Below are 20,666 nucleotides of genomic sequence, written 5' to 3' on the forward strand. Positions count from 1 at the left end.
GCTTTTCAGGTCAAGGATACTGCCCTAGCCCTTGAGCCACAGCACCACATCCAGTTTACTAGTGGTTAACTGGAGTTAAGGGTCTCATGGACTTCAGTGCCCGGGCTGGCTTTGAATTGCAATCATCACATTTCAGCTTCCTGAATAGCTAGGATTACAGGTATGAGGCACTTCTCCCAATATCCCACTTTCTAAAACAACTTACTCGATTTTTTTTCACCAGCATTTCCCCGCCATCCCCATTTCCCCATTGAATTCTTTTTTGGGGCGACCTGCAAAGTCCTTCATTTTTTTCATATGTTTTATTGTAATTACTAGAAAGGTTACATTACATTCACCAGATAGAAGGTGCATTACTTCACATACATTGATACCCTTTCTCATGTCTTGGCCCCAATTTCCCTCTGCCCATGCCTGCTGCTGAACTAGTTTTCCTCCTTTCCCTAACCCACTTCAAATTACCAAATATACATACATACAATATATCAGATAACCAGGTGAAATGCTGTAAAAATATGAAATAAACAAGGGATAGCAAAAGAGAGGAGAGATAACATAGTACATTAAAGACAACAATCACTCATTATATGGCTTTTTTTTCTATATCCTGATGTCCTTGCATTTAGCGTCATACTACATAGCCTTATGCATCTAGATTTTGTTCTATTGTGAATCTCTGCTAGGAGAGCCCAAGGTTTCTATTGCTTATGACAAATCAGGAAAACCATTGAGCTTATGTTTCTTTGAGTCTGGCTTACTTCACTTAATATGATGTTTTTCCTAAGTCTTTCATTTCCTTACAAACGGGGCAATTTTATTCTTTGTGACAGCAGCATAGAATTCCATTGTGTATAAATACATCCTGTTGATCCACTCATCAACTGAGGGACATCTGAGTTGGTTCCATATCTCTGCTATGGTAAATAGTGCTGCAATGAACTAGTGCCAGTGGATTTAGTATGTCCTTGTTTCTGCACGAGTGGGTAATTGCCAAGTAGTGGAATTGCTGGGTCATAGGGGAGCTCTATGTTTAGTCTTTTGAGGAACTGCCATACTGCTTTCCAAAGTGGTTGAAAGAGTTTGCACTCCTACCAACAGTGTAGTAGTGATGCCTCCTGGCCACATACCCTCCAGCATCTGTTGTTATTAGATTTCTTGATCCTGGCCATTCTAACTGGAGTGACATGGAATGTTACAGTTGTTTTGATTTGCATTTCTTTTCTGGCCAGGATAAGTCGAGCATTTCTTCCTGTGTCTATAGGCCAATCTTATTTCTTCCTCAGTGAAGATTCTCTTTATGTCTTTGGCCCATCCTTTAATGGGATGGTATTTTCTTTGGAGATTAGTTTGGGAGTGATTCAATTTTTTGAGCTGTTGATATATTTAGATATGAGGCCTTTGTCCATTGTATGGTTAGTGAAGATCTTCTCCCACTCTGTAGGCTTTCTAGTTAATTTGCTAGCTATGACCTTTGTCATTCAGAAACTCTGCAGTTTAGTGCAGTCCCACTTATCCAGCCTTTCTCTGATTTGTTGTGTTTCTTGGTCCATATTAAGAAAGTTTTTACCTGTGCCAAGGAGACATAATGTATCTCCTATTCGTTCTTATAAATTTTTTGGTGTATCTTCTTTTACCTCCATATCTTTGATCCATTTGGAGGTAAACCAGTTCTGCCAGCACCACTTGTTGAAGATGCTGCCTTTCTGCCATTTTATATTTTTGCTCCTTTATCAAAGATTAGGTGGCCATAGGTCTGGGTCCTTAGTTCTATTCCATTGGTCTTCAGGCCTGTTCTTGTACCAGTACCAAGCTGTTTTGGTCACTATAACTTGGATAATAGAGTCTAAAGTTTGTTATTGAAATTCCTCCTGCGCTGTTCTTTCTGCTGAGAATTGTTTTTGCTATACAGGGTCTTTTATTATTCATTATAAAATGTTAGATTGCCTCTTATATTTCCTTAAAGAATGACACTGGGGTATGGATGGGTATTGCATTGAATTTTTAGATAGCCCTCGACAGGATTGCCATTTTCACAATGTTAATTCTTCTGATCCAGGAGCATGGGAGGTTTTTCCATTTCCTTAGTTCTGTTTTAATTTCCTTTTTCAGGGTTTTAAAGTTTTCCTCAAAAATGTCCCTTACATTCCTAGTTAAGTTAATACCTAGATACTTTATTTTCTTTGAGGCTATTGCAAAAGGAGTTGCTTTACTGATTGTTGCCTCATTCCTCTAAGAAGGCAGATGTTTTTTGAGGGTTAGTTTTATACTCTGCTTCCTTGACAAAGTTTTGAATCAGCTCACGAAGCTTGAGATTGAAGTCTACAGTGGTCTTTAAATACAGAATCATGTCATTTGCAAAGAAGGAAAGTTTCCCTTCCCTATTTGGATCCCCTGTATGCTTGCTTTTTGCCTCATTGCTTGGGCTAGGAATTCTAATACTATGTTAAAGAGGAATGGAGACAGTGGGCATCCTGAGTTTAGAGAGAATGGCTTTAGCTTTTCACCATTAAGTATAATGCTAACTGTGGTTTTGTCATACACAGCCTTTATTATACTGTACTCTCCCCAGTTATGTAGTTCTTTTTCAAATAGTTGCATTAAATAACACATTCAACTATTTACATCATAACACAAAGATCCTATGAGTGTTTAAACCCGTGTCTAGCAATAATGAACTAAACATATCAGTCAGGCTTTCTGTATATTAGTCTATTTTTTTCCCCATAACAATTGTAAAGTATTAGCTTCTGCAGAACTTTCCATGCAGATGCTTTGATTTCCTTATTTTTCAGACTGTATATTATCGGGTTCAAAGATGGAGGCATCACAGATTAGAAAACAGACAGTAAAAAATCTACAATATGTGGAGAATCAGGGACTGGCCTCAAATAGGCAGCAGCACCTGTCACCAAAAATGTAATCACAGCTATGAGATGGGGCACGCAGGTAGAGAAGGCTTTGGACCGGCTTTGAAATGATGACAATCTCACCACTGTCTTGAAGACATAAACATATGAAATACCAATGCCCACCAAGCAGAGAAATCCCCATATAAGCCCTATGGTCACACTAACATCGATAGTGACATGAGTCTTAGAACAAGAGATCTTCAGTAGGGAGGGGACATCACAGAAAAACTGTGGAACTTTTTTGGAGCCACAGAAAGATGAAGAGAAAGTTCCAGCTGAGTATAAAACCGCTAAGAGGCTCCCAAACATCCAAGATATAGCTACCATCTGAACACAGACTCCCCTGTTTATGATGACATCATAGCGTAGGGGGTGACAGATGGCCACATAACGGTCATAGGACATGATTGTCAAGGTGCAATACTCAGAACTAGCAAAATGAATCACCAAAAAAACCTGACATACACATCCTGGGAAAGAGATGATGCTCCTGTGTGTGAAAGAGTTCAGAATGAGGTTTGGGACTGTGGCTGAAATGAGACCTGCATCAAACAAGGACAAGTTCTTCAGGAAGAAGTACATGGGGGTGTGAAGACACCTGTCCACAGTGACAAGGACGAAGATGAGAAGATTCCCCATGAGAGCCTCCAGGTAGATCAGCAGGAAGAGAAAGCCATGGAAGACCTGGAGCAGCTGGCTGTCAGAGAACTGGGTGAGGAAGAAGTCCATGTCCACAGTGAAGTTGTCCATGGCGTCCACTGCATTTATCTCACATGAGACCAAGCAAGTGCAGACAACTTCTTCCTGTCTATCAGAACATCTTCACTCCTGTACGAAATCAACTACGTTGTACTTATAAAACTCAATCATTTTTTCTTGTGTAAATGCATGTTTAGGTTCTGTCATACAGAAGTATCATTGTCAATATGTGTTTGAGCAACATATGGTGGGAGCGTCAATTACACAGAGTACAAATATGCAGCTCATATGAACCATACTAACTATTCCCCACCAGAAGTTTGTTTATAAATGTATTAATGTACATTCTCTATTCTCTGCTCTGTCTCTCTCTGTCTCTGTGTCTCTGTTTCCTCTTCCTCCTCTCCCTTCTTCATAATCACAACATGGTTATCACATGCTAGTATTATTGAGGTGAAATCAGATAATATAAAATCCTAAGTGCAAAAACAATGTTACTAATAGTCAACAAAATTACAAATTATTTATGCAAAGTAGAATTATAGAACTGATGAGCTACTTCCTTGACTAAACATTCATCCTTAGGTAGAGATGAATAATTTAGTGGAAAAAATGGCATATAGGAATTCTTTCATGCAGATAATAAAGGATAATTTTAGTTTTTAAAATAATAAAAATTCTTTACTTCTTACCTCATCTAGTATCTATTAAGTGGCCAAGCCTTCTCAAATGTGGAAGAGAGGAATTCACAGTGGCCTGGGTAACATAGCAGAAGTTTCAGAAGACTTTAAAGGGCAGGGCACATATATTAAGGTGAGAAAAATAGCTTTTAACCATAAATAGAATCCAGCAAGGAAATTGATAGCATATCTCATTATTGAAAGGCTCAGGAAGTGGACATCTTGAAAAGATGATTTTTCTGAAGGATAAAATTGTGTAGCTGTTTGCTCATGAATCTCATGTGTAATTTTAACTATTCATTAAGTTGAGAACTGAGGGTCAGGATTCAAATGCAGCCCTGACAGGAAACTCCATGAGACTCTTATCTACAATAAACAATCAAACCCGAAAGTGGATCTATAGCTCAAGTGTTAGAACTTTAGCCGTGAGCAAAACAAAATGAAACAAAACAAATGCAAAACAAAACAAAACAAAATTCCAGGATATATGAATTGAGTTCAAGCTGAAGGATCAGCATACACACACACACACACACACACACACACACACACACTCACACTTGAATTTGAGAGGCCTGAGGGAATTAATTGCTGAACCAACCTTCTCTTAGAGGAGCAACCCTGGTCCAGACAGTTAAGAAATCCTGATATTTCTATAGAATGTACAGTAACATATGATGCATTGTATTAAAAAACATATTAGTATATATTACTTATATTAGGGGAATTTAGTGTTAGTTTCATATTTAATACACAACCCAGTCAACTCATCTCCATCTCTCTCCTTTATCCCCTGTGTGTGTGTGTGTGTGTGTGTGTGCGTGTGTGTGTGTGTGTGTTGGTCCTGGGGCTTGAACCCATAATCTAAGCTCAGTCCCTGAGCTTTTTTATTCAGGGCAACTGGAGCAGCACCACTTCTGGCTGTCTGATAGACTTGACTACTAGGGATGGTTTCAAATGGCAATCCTCAGATCTCAGCCTCCTGAGTAGGATTACAGGAGTGAGCCACCAGCACCTGGCTTCGCTACATTAATAAAGAAAAACTTTCATCAGGTTTATTTATGTACTGAAATGATTTTGATCATATTCACTTTCTTTCACCCTCTCATTTGGCTCTCCTCGCTTCACAGGTACCTGAATCCTAATTGAACCTGTTATTCTGTATTTATTCAATTCGCTTTTAATTTACCAAGTTCAGTGTCTATAAAAGACACTTTCATATGTGATTTTTATATTGCATTTCATTTCCTTTAAAACCTCATAACAATCATATCACAAATACTGGAATTACCATTATATTATGCATGGAGAATGAGGTTTAGTTGTCTTAAAAGTAACCTTCCTGCACACAAGTAAACAGTGAGTAAGACAGCTCTCAGCTATCTTCAATTATTTTTTGTATAAAGTTATTCTCTGTGAAATCAAATTGATTAATATTAAATCTAATTTTAGTAAGAATTAAGATGTGCAAGTGGCTTTTATTTTCCTTCTTTTAAATACAAATTTAGCTTCAGGTCATATTAAAACACAACATACACCAACATTCCTACAGAATTAATCTTCCATCATGGCTACCAGTTTTAGTGTGGCAAACTCCAGGAAAAACAAAGGAGTCTGAGTAGCTTCTTGCACAAAGAAATGACAGGGCTGGGAATGTGGCTTAGTGGTACAGTGTTTGCCTAGCATTCTTGAAGGCCTGGGTTCAATTCCTGAGTACCATATACTTAGAAAAAGCCAGAAGTGGCATTGTGGCTCAAGTGGTAGGCCCTGAGTTCAAGCTCCAGGACTGTCAAAAAAATGGAAATAATGAAAAAAGAAAGAAAGTGAGGAAGGAAGGAAGGAAGGAAGGAAGGACGGAAGGAAGGAAGGAAGAAAGGAAGAAAAACAACTATTTTTCTAAGTAGCAATGCCAGATGTCTTGAAATCATAATTAAATATTTTATAAAGGCATAAATTGTCCTCATGATACCTCATGATATACTGATGTATAAGAAAAGTTTATATATATTTTTTTATTTTTTTGTCAGTCCTTGGGCTTGAGCTCAGAGCCTGAGCACTGTCCTTGGTTTTCCTCAAGTACAGCACTCTGCTGCTCAAGCCATAGCACTGCTTCCAGCTTTTTTTTCAGTGTATGTGGTACAGAGGAATCAAATCCAGAGTATCATGCATCCTAGGCAAGCACTCTTCCATTAGGCCAAACTCTTGGCCCCAAGAAAATGTTTTTTAAGTTTCTTAAAATGAACACTGGAAAGAAATTCAGATTTTACCTGGATTAACTTCATGCTGCAATGCTCTTACATGTAAAACAGAATTTTTTGCATGTTCATAAGATCATAATGTCCTACAATCTTATGAAGTATCAGTATTCAAATACATCCAACAATTCTAAATGCTAAGATGTCCCTTTTTTGTAGAGATCTTGTATTACCCATTAGGTGGAAGAGAAAGTCAGGGAGTTTTAAGTGGACTGAAGTCATTTCACTCTTTCTAATGAGGTTGAAGAAGCTTTCACTTCACTCTGCATCATCCTCTGGGAAACAATGGACTGAATAGAGAGTTCTTCTGGGACCATGATGCAGTTATTCATGTAACCTCCAGGGTTCCACTAGAGGAAGTTGTGTGTGCCCAGGAGCCCTGACCCTCTCACCTCCCACTTTATTAGCTCTTACTATGGCTTTGCCCATAGGGTCACTGAGTGTTCAACTGACTCCAGATGAGAAAAACACCATGCAGTGCCAGTATATTCTGATTTCTACTGTATGTTTTAACTTTGTTCATTTATATTTGATATATCAAGAAATTTTGATAGAGCCCTGTGCCAATGGCTCACCACTGTAATGATAGCTATTCGGGAGGCTGAGAAATGGGCATGAAAGTCAATGAGACTCTTATCTCCAGTTTACCACTAGAAAACTGGAAGTGGAATGCTATGTCCCAGATGGTAAAGAGTTAGCCTTGAGCTGAAGAGCATAGGGAAAGAACCCAGGCTTTGAATTCAAGCACCATGACCAACAATCAACAAAAAAAAAGGAAAGAAAGAAAGAGGAAAAAGAAAGAGTGAGAGAAAACGAAAGGAAAGGAAGAAAGAAAGAAAAAAGAAAGAAGCAAAGAAAGGAAAGGAAAGAATAGAGAAAGAAGGAAAGAAAATAAAACCAGGATGAAGTTTATACTGTTAAAAAAATAACTACTAATGTTGTAGAGAGTAAAACTTAGGGACAGTGCCCATGTGCAGAATTCAAGCTCCATGACCAACAAAGAAGAGGACGAGGAGGAGGAGAAGGGAGGGGGGGAAGAGGAGAAAAAGTGATCAGATTAGACATCAATATTTACAGCCAACTTTACAAATATATTTATTTCCATATTTGTTAATGTATAATTACATATAACATATATAATATGATCTCGATTAATTTATAACACATATAATGCAAACTTTAATACATTATCCAAAGAAAGAAGTAGGAAATGGATATACACAGGAGTCAAGTTTCTGTCTTGCGCTTGAATTAAGCTAGTGCAGATATGAAGAATATCATGATAGATAATTTTTTATAATACATGAGTTTAATAACCTCCTTAGCAAATTTGGGGTAGGAGGAATGCACATTATAGAAGTGAAGAATTCCATTGCTAACTTAACAGTTAATGTCAGAAATTCGATTATTATCCTAAAAGTACCACATACAGAGAAAAAAAACTTGGAACTGGTGCTGAGGTTGAAATGCTAGAGCTCTAGCCTTGAAAAAGCCCAAGTACAGTGCCCACAATCTGGGCTCAAACCCAGGACTGGCAAAAAAAAAAAAAGAATGTGGTTCTGTGGCTCAAAGGGGTACAGTGTTAGCCTTGAGCTGAAGAGCTCAAGGACAGTGCCCAGGACCAGAATTCAAGCCCCACAACCAACAAAAAATGATTATAGTAAACTATAAAGACATATATTTGATATACAGATGTCAACTATTTTTCAAGTTAAAATGAAAATAAAAATAAGATATTAGTGCACAGACTGAAAAATGCTAATCACATAAAGAACACACTTAAAAATTAGGAAAATATTAAAATTTCTTCAACTAGATAACAAATATCTGTGAAAGTTCCATTGTGTGCCATACCAGAAATGAACACATAGATGGGGATTATAGTGCTGTAATATGCAAATAAGTCTAGATATCAGTATATGTAATTATTGAAAGTCTTTAAGATATATACTGACAAGGGACATGGCCAGGAGCGATCGCTACTACATTGTTGGTGAGAGTGTAAACTCCTTCTGTCACTCTGGAAAATAGTATGGCATTTTCTCAAAAGACTAAACATAGAACTCCCCTATGACCCAGCAATTCCACTACTTGGCATTTACCCAATCCTCCAGAAACAAAGACATACTAAAGCCACTAGCACAGTAATGTTCATTGCAGCACTATTTGCCATAGCAAAGATATGGAACCAACCCAAATGCCCCTCAGTAGATGATTGGATCAAGAAAATGTGATACTTATACACAATGGAATTCTTTGCTGCCATCAGAAAGAATGACATTGCCCCATTTGTTAGGAAATGGAAAGACTTGGAAAAAATCATATTAAGTGAAGAAAGCTAGACCCAAAGGAACATAGGCTCAATGGTTTTCCTCATTTGTAATAATTAGTACATATCTAGGACTCTCCTAACAAAGGATTATAATAGAACAAAACCTAGATACATAAGGCCATGTGAGATGAGACTAAATGAAGGAATCTCTAGAATATGGAAACAACAGCTTTATCTTGAATGATTGTTATTCTTAATGTACTGTTATTTTTCTTCTCTTTTGTTGCCCTTTGGTTAATCTCATATTGTTATTGTATCTGACTTTGTTATCTAGTATATTGTATATATGTTTATTTTATTATTTTAAGTAGGAAAGGGATGGGAGGAAAACAAGATGACTGGGAGGGGGTGAAGGAGGGAACTGGTGACAAAAACAGAAGGGGTATCACTGTGTGAGAAATAATACACCTACTATCTGGCTAATGTAACTGTAATGCCTCTATTCATTACCTCAATAATAAAAAATGAAATGAGAAAAACATAAGATAAAATAAAGAATACACATACATTTTAAAAAAAGGTATATATTTATAAGTATATATACTCACTTACAATAACATATATGGACCTAGAGTATATTATACAGAGTGACATGTCCATACCTCAAACACATAGTAGAACATATATCCATTTATATGAGGAATACCACTATTTAATTTACTGAAATAAATGGAAAAGAGACATTTACTAAAGGCTATGCTTTGGGGGCCAATGGAAGAATGTTCATCAGGGAAATTTTACAATAAAAAATTAAATACAGGCCTGCGAGTTTGGACTGTTGGTAGAGTGTTTGCCTAGCATGCACGAAGACCTCGATTTGATTCCTCAGTAACACATACATAGAAAAAAAAGGCAGAAATGGTGCTGAGGCTCAAGTGGTAGAGCTCTAGCCTTGAGAAAGTCCAAGGACAGTGCTCAAGAACTGATCTCAAGCCCAGGACTATATAAAAAACATTAGCTACAATTTAAATAAAAAATTAAAATAGAAATCAATTACAAAATGATTTCTATAGTATTGTGTATGTTACAAATGTATACACTTATATACACATTGCTGTATACCTATACACATTGTTATATACATATAGAATATACATATTTACATGAATATACAATTACATGTAATTCCATAGTATTCAATAATCATATATACAAAATATATAAAATTAAATTCACTTATTTTTATTTTTTAAGAGATAAACACATTAACTTTATTACTGATAAAGTTGATATCAGGGAATGTGGCTTAGGTATACGGGACAATAATACGTTTTCTAATACTAAACCTTCAAAATAGATACTCAATTTAAGGTAGATTCACATAAATTCAGTTATTTTTAATTGCATATGTACATCAAAAGTTCAACATATACCTCATAAATATTTAAATTATGAGTTAAATATAGAAAACCCAACTTGACAAAATTTAATGTACAATTATTCATGTGTGAAGTTGTTGGGGGCTGACTGTGAGGTCAGTGACTTTGACTGTGGAGTCAGTGACCTTGAACCTGCACAATTGTGTACACAAGGAAGTGGCTCTTATCAGGATAACTTTAAGCAATGTTAATCACTTATTATCAGGATAACTTTAGGCAATGTCAGTCACTTCTTATTAGGATAACTTTAGGCAATGTCAATCACTTCTTATCAGGATGACTGGGCAATGTCAATGCTTCTTATCAAGATGACTTTGGGCAATGTTAATCCCTTCTCATTTATCCTATTTACGACTTGATTACAGTAGCCCCTGGCAGTTCCCTAATTTTAAGAAGAGTATTTAAAGTTGGAACTTGAAATAAACTGGGCTACAGTCCTAAGCGACAATCTTAAGCTCATGGCCCTACTGTCTTAGGCTAGAGTCTTGGGCTGTTGATTTAGGCTGTAGTCCTCCAGAACCCCATCTGTTTGTCTGTTTTCTATTTTCTTAGTCCCTACCCCCTATTTCAGGAATCCCGATTCACTGCTGGCTGGCTTTGGCATGATGTATATGATATTTAAATATAAATATAAACGAACACAATTTAAAAGAATAATTTAAAATATTCTAGTATATAATGTGTCTATTAATATATTTAACTTGTAGCAAAATATTGAACCAAAACAGACAAATCTAGCATCATAAATATATTAACAATGTATTTTGAAAAATACATACTTCTCCAGTAATTGACGGGAAGTTTTTCAAATGGGCCAATGCATCAATAGTAATACCAGAACATAAAAGTCAATGGCTTTGTTGAGAAAGAGAAAAAGGATATCTGTAGGTACAGAATAAATTCTAGAGAATGAAGAGAAGAATGTTTGGGAACAAAGAAACATCATTTTCCTTCAGTGGTTTAGAAAACACAGTTCTTTTTAACAAACAATACTATTGTACAAAATAAGCAGACAGTGCACATAACCCAAGATTGCTGTTAAAAGGTACAGCAACAGCTTACAAATTTTGGGGCCCCCAAACATTTCCTTTTACTATTGCCCTTAAAGCTCCTTTCACGTCTTTGTTTCTCAGAGTATAAATAAGAGGGTTTAAAAGTGGAGTGACTACGGTGTAGAAAAGAGAAACAAACTTTCCCTGGTTTTTAGACCTACTGTTGGCTGGTTGAAGGTACATGAAGATGATGGTCCCATAGAAAATAATGACAACCACCAGATGAGACGAGCACATGCCAAAGGCCTTTTTGTGCCCTGCAGCTGATTTGATCCCCAGCACAGCTAGAGTTATGAAGCCATAGGAGGCAAGGATGAGTGACACCCTGACAATCAGGAAGACCACACTGGCCACAAAGAGCTCTGCCTCAATTGAAAATCGTGTCCACACAGGCCAGTTTGATGAGCACTGGCACATCACAGAAAATATGACCCAGTTGGCAGTGACCACAAAGAGGCAGCTGCACTGTGAGGGAGCATTGAATCAGGGAGGTTACCAGGCCACTGAGCCAGGCTGTGCCTGCCAGGGATGTACAGAGCTTGGGGTGCATAATGGCTGTGTAGCGCAATGGTTGACAAACTGCAGCATAGCAGTCAAAAGCCATCACTGCCAAGAGAACACATTCAGGTGAACCCAATCTCCTAGCTACATAGAGCTGGGCTCCACAGCCACCATAACTCATGGTCTTGTCTTTTCTGTTCATGGAAACCAGCAGCTGGGGAGCCACACTAGTGGTAAAATAGATGTCAAAAGGGGAGAGATTACTGAGAAAGAAATACATACGAATGTGAAGCTTAGGGTCCAGGAGAGACATTAATATCATGGCAGAATTTCCCAGGATGTTCAGGATGTAAAAATGCAAAATGATTTAAAAAAAAAAAAAAGGAAACTCTCAAGCAGAGGCTGATTTGAAAATCCCAGGAGAAGAAATCCTTTCTCGGAGTTGTTATTGCCTTCTTCCATTTTCTGCAGCTTTGTTCACCATACAACTAATATTTCTGACAAAGAAGGTAATGAGCGAAACATTGATAATCTGCGATATTGTCTACTGAGGCTCTTCTAATTAAATATCCCATTGGTAGTATTAAATGATCTATAATACCTTCCATATTCATGAACTCCTCCCCATCTATTTTACCTAATAAGATCTCAAAACTGAAATCTTTAACTTCTCTCCCTCCCCTCCCCCCACCAAGTCTTAGGACTTGAACTCAGCCTGGGCACTGTTGCTGAGCCTCTTTGTGCTGGAGACTAGTACCCTCCCACTTGACCCACAGTGCCACTTCTGGCTTTTTGGATTTATATATTGGAGCTAAGAAGTTCACGGACTACTCTGCCTATGCTGGTTTAAAACCAGGATCCTCAGATCTCAGCCTCTTGAGAAGCTAGGATTATAGGCATGAGGCACTGGCACCAGGCTTTTTAAATCTTTTAAAATATCTATTATATTTAGTTATTCTTCACCTATTTTTGTATGTTTTTCATTTATGTATTTATACATAAATGTTATGCATTTGTGTATTAAAGCAGTAGATGAGTGTTCTTTGTGATGCAAAAGTTTTATTTTATAATTATAAAAATTTTTACCAAGATGACTTGAACAAAACATTTCTTACCAAATTAAAATATGATGCAATCTGTGTATAATGGAAAGTAACCATATATGTATAAAAGAAAATTCTATGAAAAGCCAAATATAAATTAAATTAGATAATTATAATGTATACTACTAGAAATATATAATATGTAGTACAATTTTGTTAAGTACATATAAGACATATTGTTAAATGAGGTGGACAAGGACAATTACACATACAGAGCCTTTATTCAATGTGAGTCAGGAGTATGGCACATATTAAATGCTTCCTTAGCCTGAAAGAAAAGATGATAGAAGGAACAGTACTGAATAAGATGCATTGTTCTCATAAGCTGACATGTCAAATTGAAACTCCTTTTTATAACTACTAAAAGGTAGATACAAGGATAAAAAGAAAAGACTATTAAACTGATGTAAACATTACAATTTGTTATAGCCAATGTTACTGTTTAAAAAAATCTCAAATGCTTCCTGGGTACTGGTGATTCCTACCTATAATTCTAGGGATTCATGAAGCTAACATCTCAGGGTTGTGGGTTTCTTTTATGTGTTTGCCAGTCCTGGGCTTGAGCTCAGGACCTGAGCACTGTCCTTGGACTTTCTCAAGGCTAGACAGAGCTCTAACACTTGACCCTCAGCACCACTTCCAGCTTTTTTCTGTATATATGGTACCAAAGAATCGAACCCAGGGTTTCATGCATGCTAGGCAAGCACTCTACTATTAGGCTATATTCCTGGCCTTTGTGTAGTTGCTACAAGAAATATACTTTTATAAATAAAAAAAAATCCATCATGGTTAGGTGCTTGTGGCGAATGTCTACAATCCTAGCTACTCTGGAGACTCAGATCAGAAACTGAGATCTGAGGATCCCAGTTCCAACCCACCCTAGGTGGGAAAGCCTATGAGAAATTTATCTCCAATTAACCCCAAAAGACCAGTAGTGGAGTTATGGCACAATTGGTATAGTACAAGCCTTGAGCACAAAAGCAGAGAGAGAGAGAGAGAGAGAGAGAGAGAGAGAGAGAGAGAGAGAGAGAGAGAGAGAGAGAGAGAGAGAGAGTGCCAGCCCAGAAAATGAGGTCTAACCAGAAATGGCAAAAAAATCTAAATCTCTCATGACCTACTGAAATAAGTAGTATTATATACTACTTATTATATAAATTATTAAAAATGAGAAAATCCTGGGAACTGGCTGCTCAGATCAGCAAATCCTAGCTATTCAGAAATCTGAGATCTGAGGTGATTCAAAGCCATCAGGGGAAGAAAAGTCTTTGAGACTCTCCAACTAACCACCAAAGAACCTGAAATGGTGCTGTGGATCAATGTAGTAAAGGACTAGTCTTGAGCAAAAGAGCTCATGAACAGGGCCTATGTCCTGAGTTCAAGCCCCAGAACAAGCATCAACGACAGGAACATAAGGACAAAAGAGCCAGTGAAATTAAAAAGTGTTTCATTATATCTTGTAATTAGATAATATGTGAAACCTGCCTTTACCATATAAAAGCAAGTTAAGGTTCGTGTTTCCTTCCTTGTCATTTTGAGACTACAACTAGTGAAATCCATCAGTTCAACAAAAGCACGTTCATTTCTGCCATCAGTGACAAAGATTCAGTTAATCCTATTTGACATAACCACAGTTATTCAGGTCACCTAACTAATATTTGAAAAAGCAGAATGTGACTTTGTTCTTCCCAAATCTATATAATGAGGGTTGTGGAAATTTTTTAGATTACAGATGGATCAAGTCTGGGGACATGCTTAAATTTTTGGTTGTAAACTATCAGTACATTTACTATTATAGTCCTCACAGAATTTAATGTAACTATGTATATTTCCATGACTAGAACTTGTGTTTTCAATTTTAAATACACTAAAATTCAAATCAAAATGTTTGAGAGTACCAGATAGTATTGATGAGGTGAGTTTTTGTTCTCTGTCTGATTAAGCACTTTTGGGGGAAATCGGTGATAAATCTTAGACAATGTAAATTTAAAAACTTAATAATACTACAAAATCCAGTCAAACTTCTAATGAGGGAGAAAAGGAAGCAGATACTTGCTTAGTGAATGAAGTTCAGGAGGCAGGGTGAATGGCCAGATCCTTGATTATGGGAAATTAGAAAAGCAAAATCCACTGAAAATCCATATGCACATTTTTTAGACTCTGTCACAGAGAAAGTTTAAAATAATTAGTTCTGAGAACAGACGGAGAACAAATCCTTCATACAGAGGTAAAAGTCCTACATTTAGAGTGTGATTTACTTATAATCCTCAGGGATTATAATCCCAACTCACCAATTAAACTTTTAAAGATACAATAGAGATTTATGGTCCTAGAATACGTATTTTTTGGAAATAAGTCTTCTAATTGACTTGATGGCTCACAGAAGAAATAGAATAAATATAAAATATGTTGTTAAATATAATATGTAATATATGCCTAATAATTGGCACATTGTTAATCATTTTTAAACAAGTTTGACATGGGAAATTAAAAAATTGAAATATTTTTACAGATAAATTAAAATGTAAATGGAGAGGAAGTGTGAAAACTAAAATGAGTATAAAGAAGAAAGAAGAACTATTAAAAAAAACTGATGCCAGGTCAGAATTTAAAAAATAATTAATTTACCAAGAATTGAAATGTATTGTAATTTTTTCCCAAGTCAACAAAATATCTAAAAGCCATCTATATCTTTACTGAATTCCTATGCACTCACAATAATAGTTCTATTGTGACTTTATATAATGTAAAACATTTAATGTCCAATCATGGAGATCTTTATTCAAGATTACCATGGATTCCGACCACCTGTATTGTGATCTTATTTTAATATGAGACTATAAAAGTCAAACTTCTGTGAGTAGGAAAAGTATATGCCACATTCATACTGACTATATCTCAGCCTATATTATACTCTAGAGATTAAGATTTATATTTCTGTTTCATACCATTCATATGCAAAGCTAAGTTGCTAATAAACAAAGAAAAATGCACAAATAAATAGTGTGGCTATGTGAGAAAACAGTGAAATTTAGAGCAATTTAGAGCTTGCCTAGCATGCATGAAGACTCGGGTTCAATTCCTCGGTACCACATATATAGAAAAAAGCCAGTAGTGGTGCTTAGGCTCAAGTGGTAGAGCTCTAGCCTTGAGAAAGTCCAAGGACAGGGCTCAGGCCCTGAGATCAAGCCCAGGACTGGCAAAAAAAAGCATGCCCTTATTAAATGATATTAAGGTAGGATGCATAGTATTATACTAATTAGATTTAATCCAAAGTGCATCTTCAATTTATTTCTAATTTTCACTAACAAATTATCTTCTTTTATACCATAATTATATATTCATAATATCTGAAAATGTTTGGTAAAGTCATTATTTGTTGTTATCAAATAACATTAATTTTCAACAATATATATGATTTCATAGCTAAATTCAATATGTAAATATATTAAGTATTTTGTTCAGTATTTAGCATTGCTATAGGTTAGAGCTGGTATATCTAGGACCATCCATATGTGATTTGATCCTGATTTCATGTTATTGGATATAATGGAATCTTTTATTTTCTTTTTCTGAACTAAAGGCTTGGGTCATTTTGTTTTTCCTCACTGAAAGCTAATAGTCTGCCACTTAAGCCATGCCTCTGCCTCTGGCTTCTGCTGGTTAATCGGAAATAAGAATCTCATGGACTCTCCTGCTGACTTCAGATATGATCTTCCCATCTCAGCCTCTCCAGTAGCTAGAATTTATAGGTATAAACCACTGCCTCCCAGCAGTAAGACTTAGTGTGACATTCTAAGTAACTGAAGGTATGTCTTTAAAGGGAATTGTGGGATCTGGCCTCATCCATTTTTTTTCTTCAACCAGATACAAGTATCATAGGATTCCCATGTTATGTTCTTCATAATAATGTACTGGGCCACAACTGGCCCTAAGCAATAAAGGCATTTCCTTATAGATTAAAATCTCTAAAGCTGTGATCCAAATGAATCCTTTTTCCTTGACTAATTGATTTATCTCTATTTCAGCTACAACCAGGAACATCACAGGGAAGGGAATACAGAATCCTTTGGAATGATGGTGTTGTGTTGGATGCTATATGATTTCATGTTTGCTGCACTGGGTCCAATATTGCTCTGGTCTGAAACTTGGTTATTTTCCTGTTCCTCTTTTTTAGAGTAGAAATATTTAACTCATGACATTATATCTTGAAAATATATAACTTTACCTTATTTTCTTTTTTTATACTTTTTACTGTGATTAATAGAAGGGTTACATTATATTTACCAGATAGAAGGTACATTACTTCACAAACATTGATACCCTTTCTCATGACATGGTCCCCATTTCCCTCCCACCCTCCACCCGTGCATTTTGTTTTCCCCCCTTTCGTATCCAATTTCAAATAGCCAATTAAGCACATATAAGGTATATCAGATAACAAGGTGAAATATTATAACAATATGAGATAACCAAGGGACGGCAAAAGAGATGAGAGATAACATAATACACTAAAGACAACAGTCACTCATCATATGGCCTTTGGCCTTACATTCAGTGTCATACTATTTGGTCTAATGTCTCTGGATTTTGTTCTATTGTAAATCTCTGCTAGGAGAGCCCAAGGTTTCCACTGATTATGACAAATGAAGGAAACCATTGAGCCTATGTTCCTTTGAGTCTGGCTCACTCCACTTAATATGATTTTTTTTTCTAAGTCCTTTCCTTACAAATAGGGCGATGTCATTCTTTCTGACAGCAGCATAGAATTCCATTGTGTGTAAATACCACATATTGTTGATCTACTCATCAACTGAGGGACATCTGGGTTGGTTCCATATCTTTGCTATGGTAAATAGTGCTGCAAGGAACAACATTGTTCTAGTGGATTTAGTATGCCCTTGTTTCTGGATGGTTGGGTAAATGCCAAGTAGTGGAATTGCTGGGTCATAGGGGAGTTCTATATTTAGTCTTTTGAGGAACTGCTATACTGCTTTCCATAGTGGTTGAACGAGTTTGCACTTCCACCAACAGTGTAGTAGTGATCCCTCCTGGCCACATCCCCTCCAGCATCTGTTGTAGATGCTTGATCAAAGATCTAGAGGTAAAAGCAGATACAATGTAAACTTTACAAGAAGGAATAGGAGATACACTAGGCCTCCTTTGCACAAGTCGAAACTTTCTCAATAAGGACCAAGACACACAACAAATCAGAGAAAGGCTGGATAAGTGGGACTGCATTAAACTGCAGAGCTTCTGTATGGCAAAGGACATAGCTAGTAAATTAAATAGGAAGACTACAGAATGGGAGATTTTTCACTAACCATACAACGGACAAAGGCCTCATATCTAAAATATATCAACAGTTCAAAAAATTGAATCACTCCAAAACTACTCTCCAAAGTAACAACCAAAGACTTAAAGAGAGTCTTCTCTGAAGAAGAAATAAAAATGGCCTATAGACACATGAAGAAATGCTCGACATCTCTGGTCATAAAAGAAATGCAAATCAAAACAACTCTAAGATTCCACCTCACTCCAGTTAGAATGGCCAGGATCAAGAAAACTAATACTTTGTTTTCTATAGAGGCTCACAGCTGATATTCTCAAGTCTTAATGAAAACATTATATTTGATCTCTTAATTTATCCTGTAAGAACTTAGAAACAATGGAGATAGATTTATTATTCTGAGATGAACGTAAGATTTTCGAGGCCCATGGCAGAATACCATAGTTTGGATATGAAACACCTACTTTTTTTCCATCTTTGTGCTCCTGAGAGTTGGTGGAACTTTTAGAAATAAAGTCTCATAGAGGACCTTAGGTCATTCAAGGGAGTATGCTAGAAGGTAGTTTGTGAGACCATGCAATGAATGAGCTATCTCTATCATGTCAATTTCTCATGATATATTGTGATATCACAGACCATAAAGTGATGGCAATTGAACATGGACTGAAACTGTAAGGTAAGGTTAAGGAGTTGAATTTTCTCAGGTATTTTAATTAACTGAAAGCTAACTAACACAGCACCCTACCAATTCTTCCAGTCTCCAAAGGCACCCAGTGAGAAGAGAGGAGTAATGGGCCCTGCTAGAAGTTACATAGAGGGCAGGAAAGAGATGAAACCTGTCCACAGTTATTCACACCACAAACACACCACTGTTAATTTCTTGCCCCCATAGATACATAGCTAATTAATAAGATTTAAAATTTGTAAACTACATGTTTCCTCACCCATCTTTCAAGACTTTTTCTTTTTGTCCATGTTTGGGCTTCAACTATAGGCTTGGGTGCTATCCCTGAGCTTTTTTGTTTGAGGCTAGAGCTCTATATCTATGAGACACAGTTCTACTTACAGTTTTTTCATGGTTAATTGGAGATAAGAATCTTACTGACTTTCCTACGCAGGCTAGTTTTGAATCCTGATCCTCAAGTCTCAGCCTCCTGTGTAGCTAGGATTACAGAAATGAGCCACCAGCACTCGGCCAGCCAATAGAAGAAGCCAACTTGAAAATGAGTGCCCCTGAAATTTTCCTCAAGAAAAAGGTGGAAATGCAGAAAAAATTGTAAATGAAATACGTATGCATTCTATTATATGTCAGACATATGTTTTTCAAACTATATATATAATTATGAGAATATATATGATGTATGCTTATATCTAAGGAATTATCTATATTTGTATATAACACATGTAAACATGTGTGTGATGTATATATGCATATATAAGTTCAATAAGCATCACAGTTTATTGTTTTTTGTCAGGGAGAATGGGATCTGGCTTCAAAATTGTGATCTACTTTTTCAGCTTCTAGAATTCTAGGATTACAAACATGTACCACTATACCTGGCACTTTATTATCTTTAAGCATTCTTCCTGAAAAGGACTCTAGGTTGTTGACACATTTGTTGTATATGTTGACTACTGTGAATAATGAGACAATGAACTAGGACTGGAAATATCTTTTTATTTATTTATCTTTTTTGCTTTAGGTACATATACCTGAATCAGGATTGTGAATAATAGTTTAGAATTTCTGACCTTGTGGGGAGATCAAAGAATGGTAAAGTTTCAAGGTTTGATCTATGAAAATTATATAACTAAATACATATAACTAAAACAATGACTTGTTTTAATAAATCTTTATTCTGTTCTTTTATGACAAACGGAAATGTTGATAGAAAATAATCATAGGATTGATTACTTAAAACCCTATGAACTATTTCTGGGAATGAAAATCTGTTCAACCACTCTGGAAAGCAATTAAACATAGAACTTCCCTATTATCCAGTAATCCACTCCTGGAATTTACCCAAATGACTACAAGCAAGCTCACACTAAAGCCACCAACATAACCACATCCATTGCAAATTTACCATAGCTAAGATATGGAATCCATTCAGATGTCCCTCAGTAGATGACTGAATCAAGAAAACGTGATATATATATATACAATGGAATACTATGCTTTCGTCAGAAAGCATAAGGAAATGGAAATGGAAAGACTCGGAAAAAACATATTAAGTGAAATAAGCCAAAGCCAATGAAACGTAGGTTGCATGGTTTCCCTCATTTGTAATAACTAGGATATGTTTAGTATATTCTTAGGAGAGAACCACAATAGCTATAGCTATGTGTATATGGCCATATAAAATGACACATATTGAAATGAACTCCAAGAACTGGAAATGATTTTTTATTGTACTGTCTGAAGTTATTTCTTATTTCTTTTTCGCCCTTGGGTTTTATTCCATGTGT

General features: G+C 36.3%; 2 protein-coding genes across 2 annotated transcripts; both read right to left on the minus strand.

Moving 5' to 3' along the window:
• Window positions 1-2,831: 2,831 nt before the first annotated feature.
• Window positions 2,832-3,659, minus strand: LOC150057577 (olfactory receptor 14K1-like). The gene has a single exon (XM_090341594.1). The coding sequence runs from the start codon at window positions 3,657-3,659 to the stop codon at window positions 2,832-2,834; it is 828 nt and encodes a 275-aa protein (XP_090197720.1).
• Window positions 3,660-11,312: 7,653 nt separating this feature from the next.
• Window positions 11,313-12,269, minus strand: LOC150057578 (olfactory receptor 2G6-like). The gene is given in 3 exon segments (XM_090341595.1): window positions 11,313-11,675; window positions 11,677-12,174; window positions 12,177-12,269. Coding segments are annotated over 3 exon segments (954 nt in total).
• Window positions 12,270-20,666: the final 8,397 nt, after the last annotated feature.

The sequence above is a fragment of the Megascapheus bottae genome, chromosome 10 (genome assembly GCF_031878675.1).
Source record: "Megascapheus bottae isolate mThoBot1 chromosome 10, mThoBot2.hap1, whole genome shotgun sequence".
NCBI lineage: Eukaryota > Metazoa > Chordata > Mammalia > Rodentia > Geomyidae > Megascapheus > Megascapheus bottae.

Excerpts from the sequence above, each read along its gene's own strand:
- LOC150057577 (XM_090341594.1), bottom strand. The coding sequence starts at position 3,659 with ATGGACAACTTCACTGTGGACATGGACTTCTTCCTCACCCAGTTCTCT.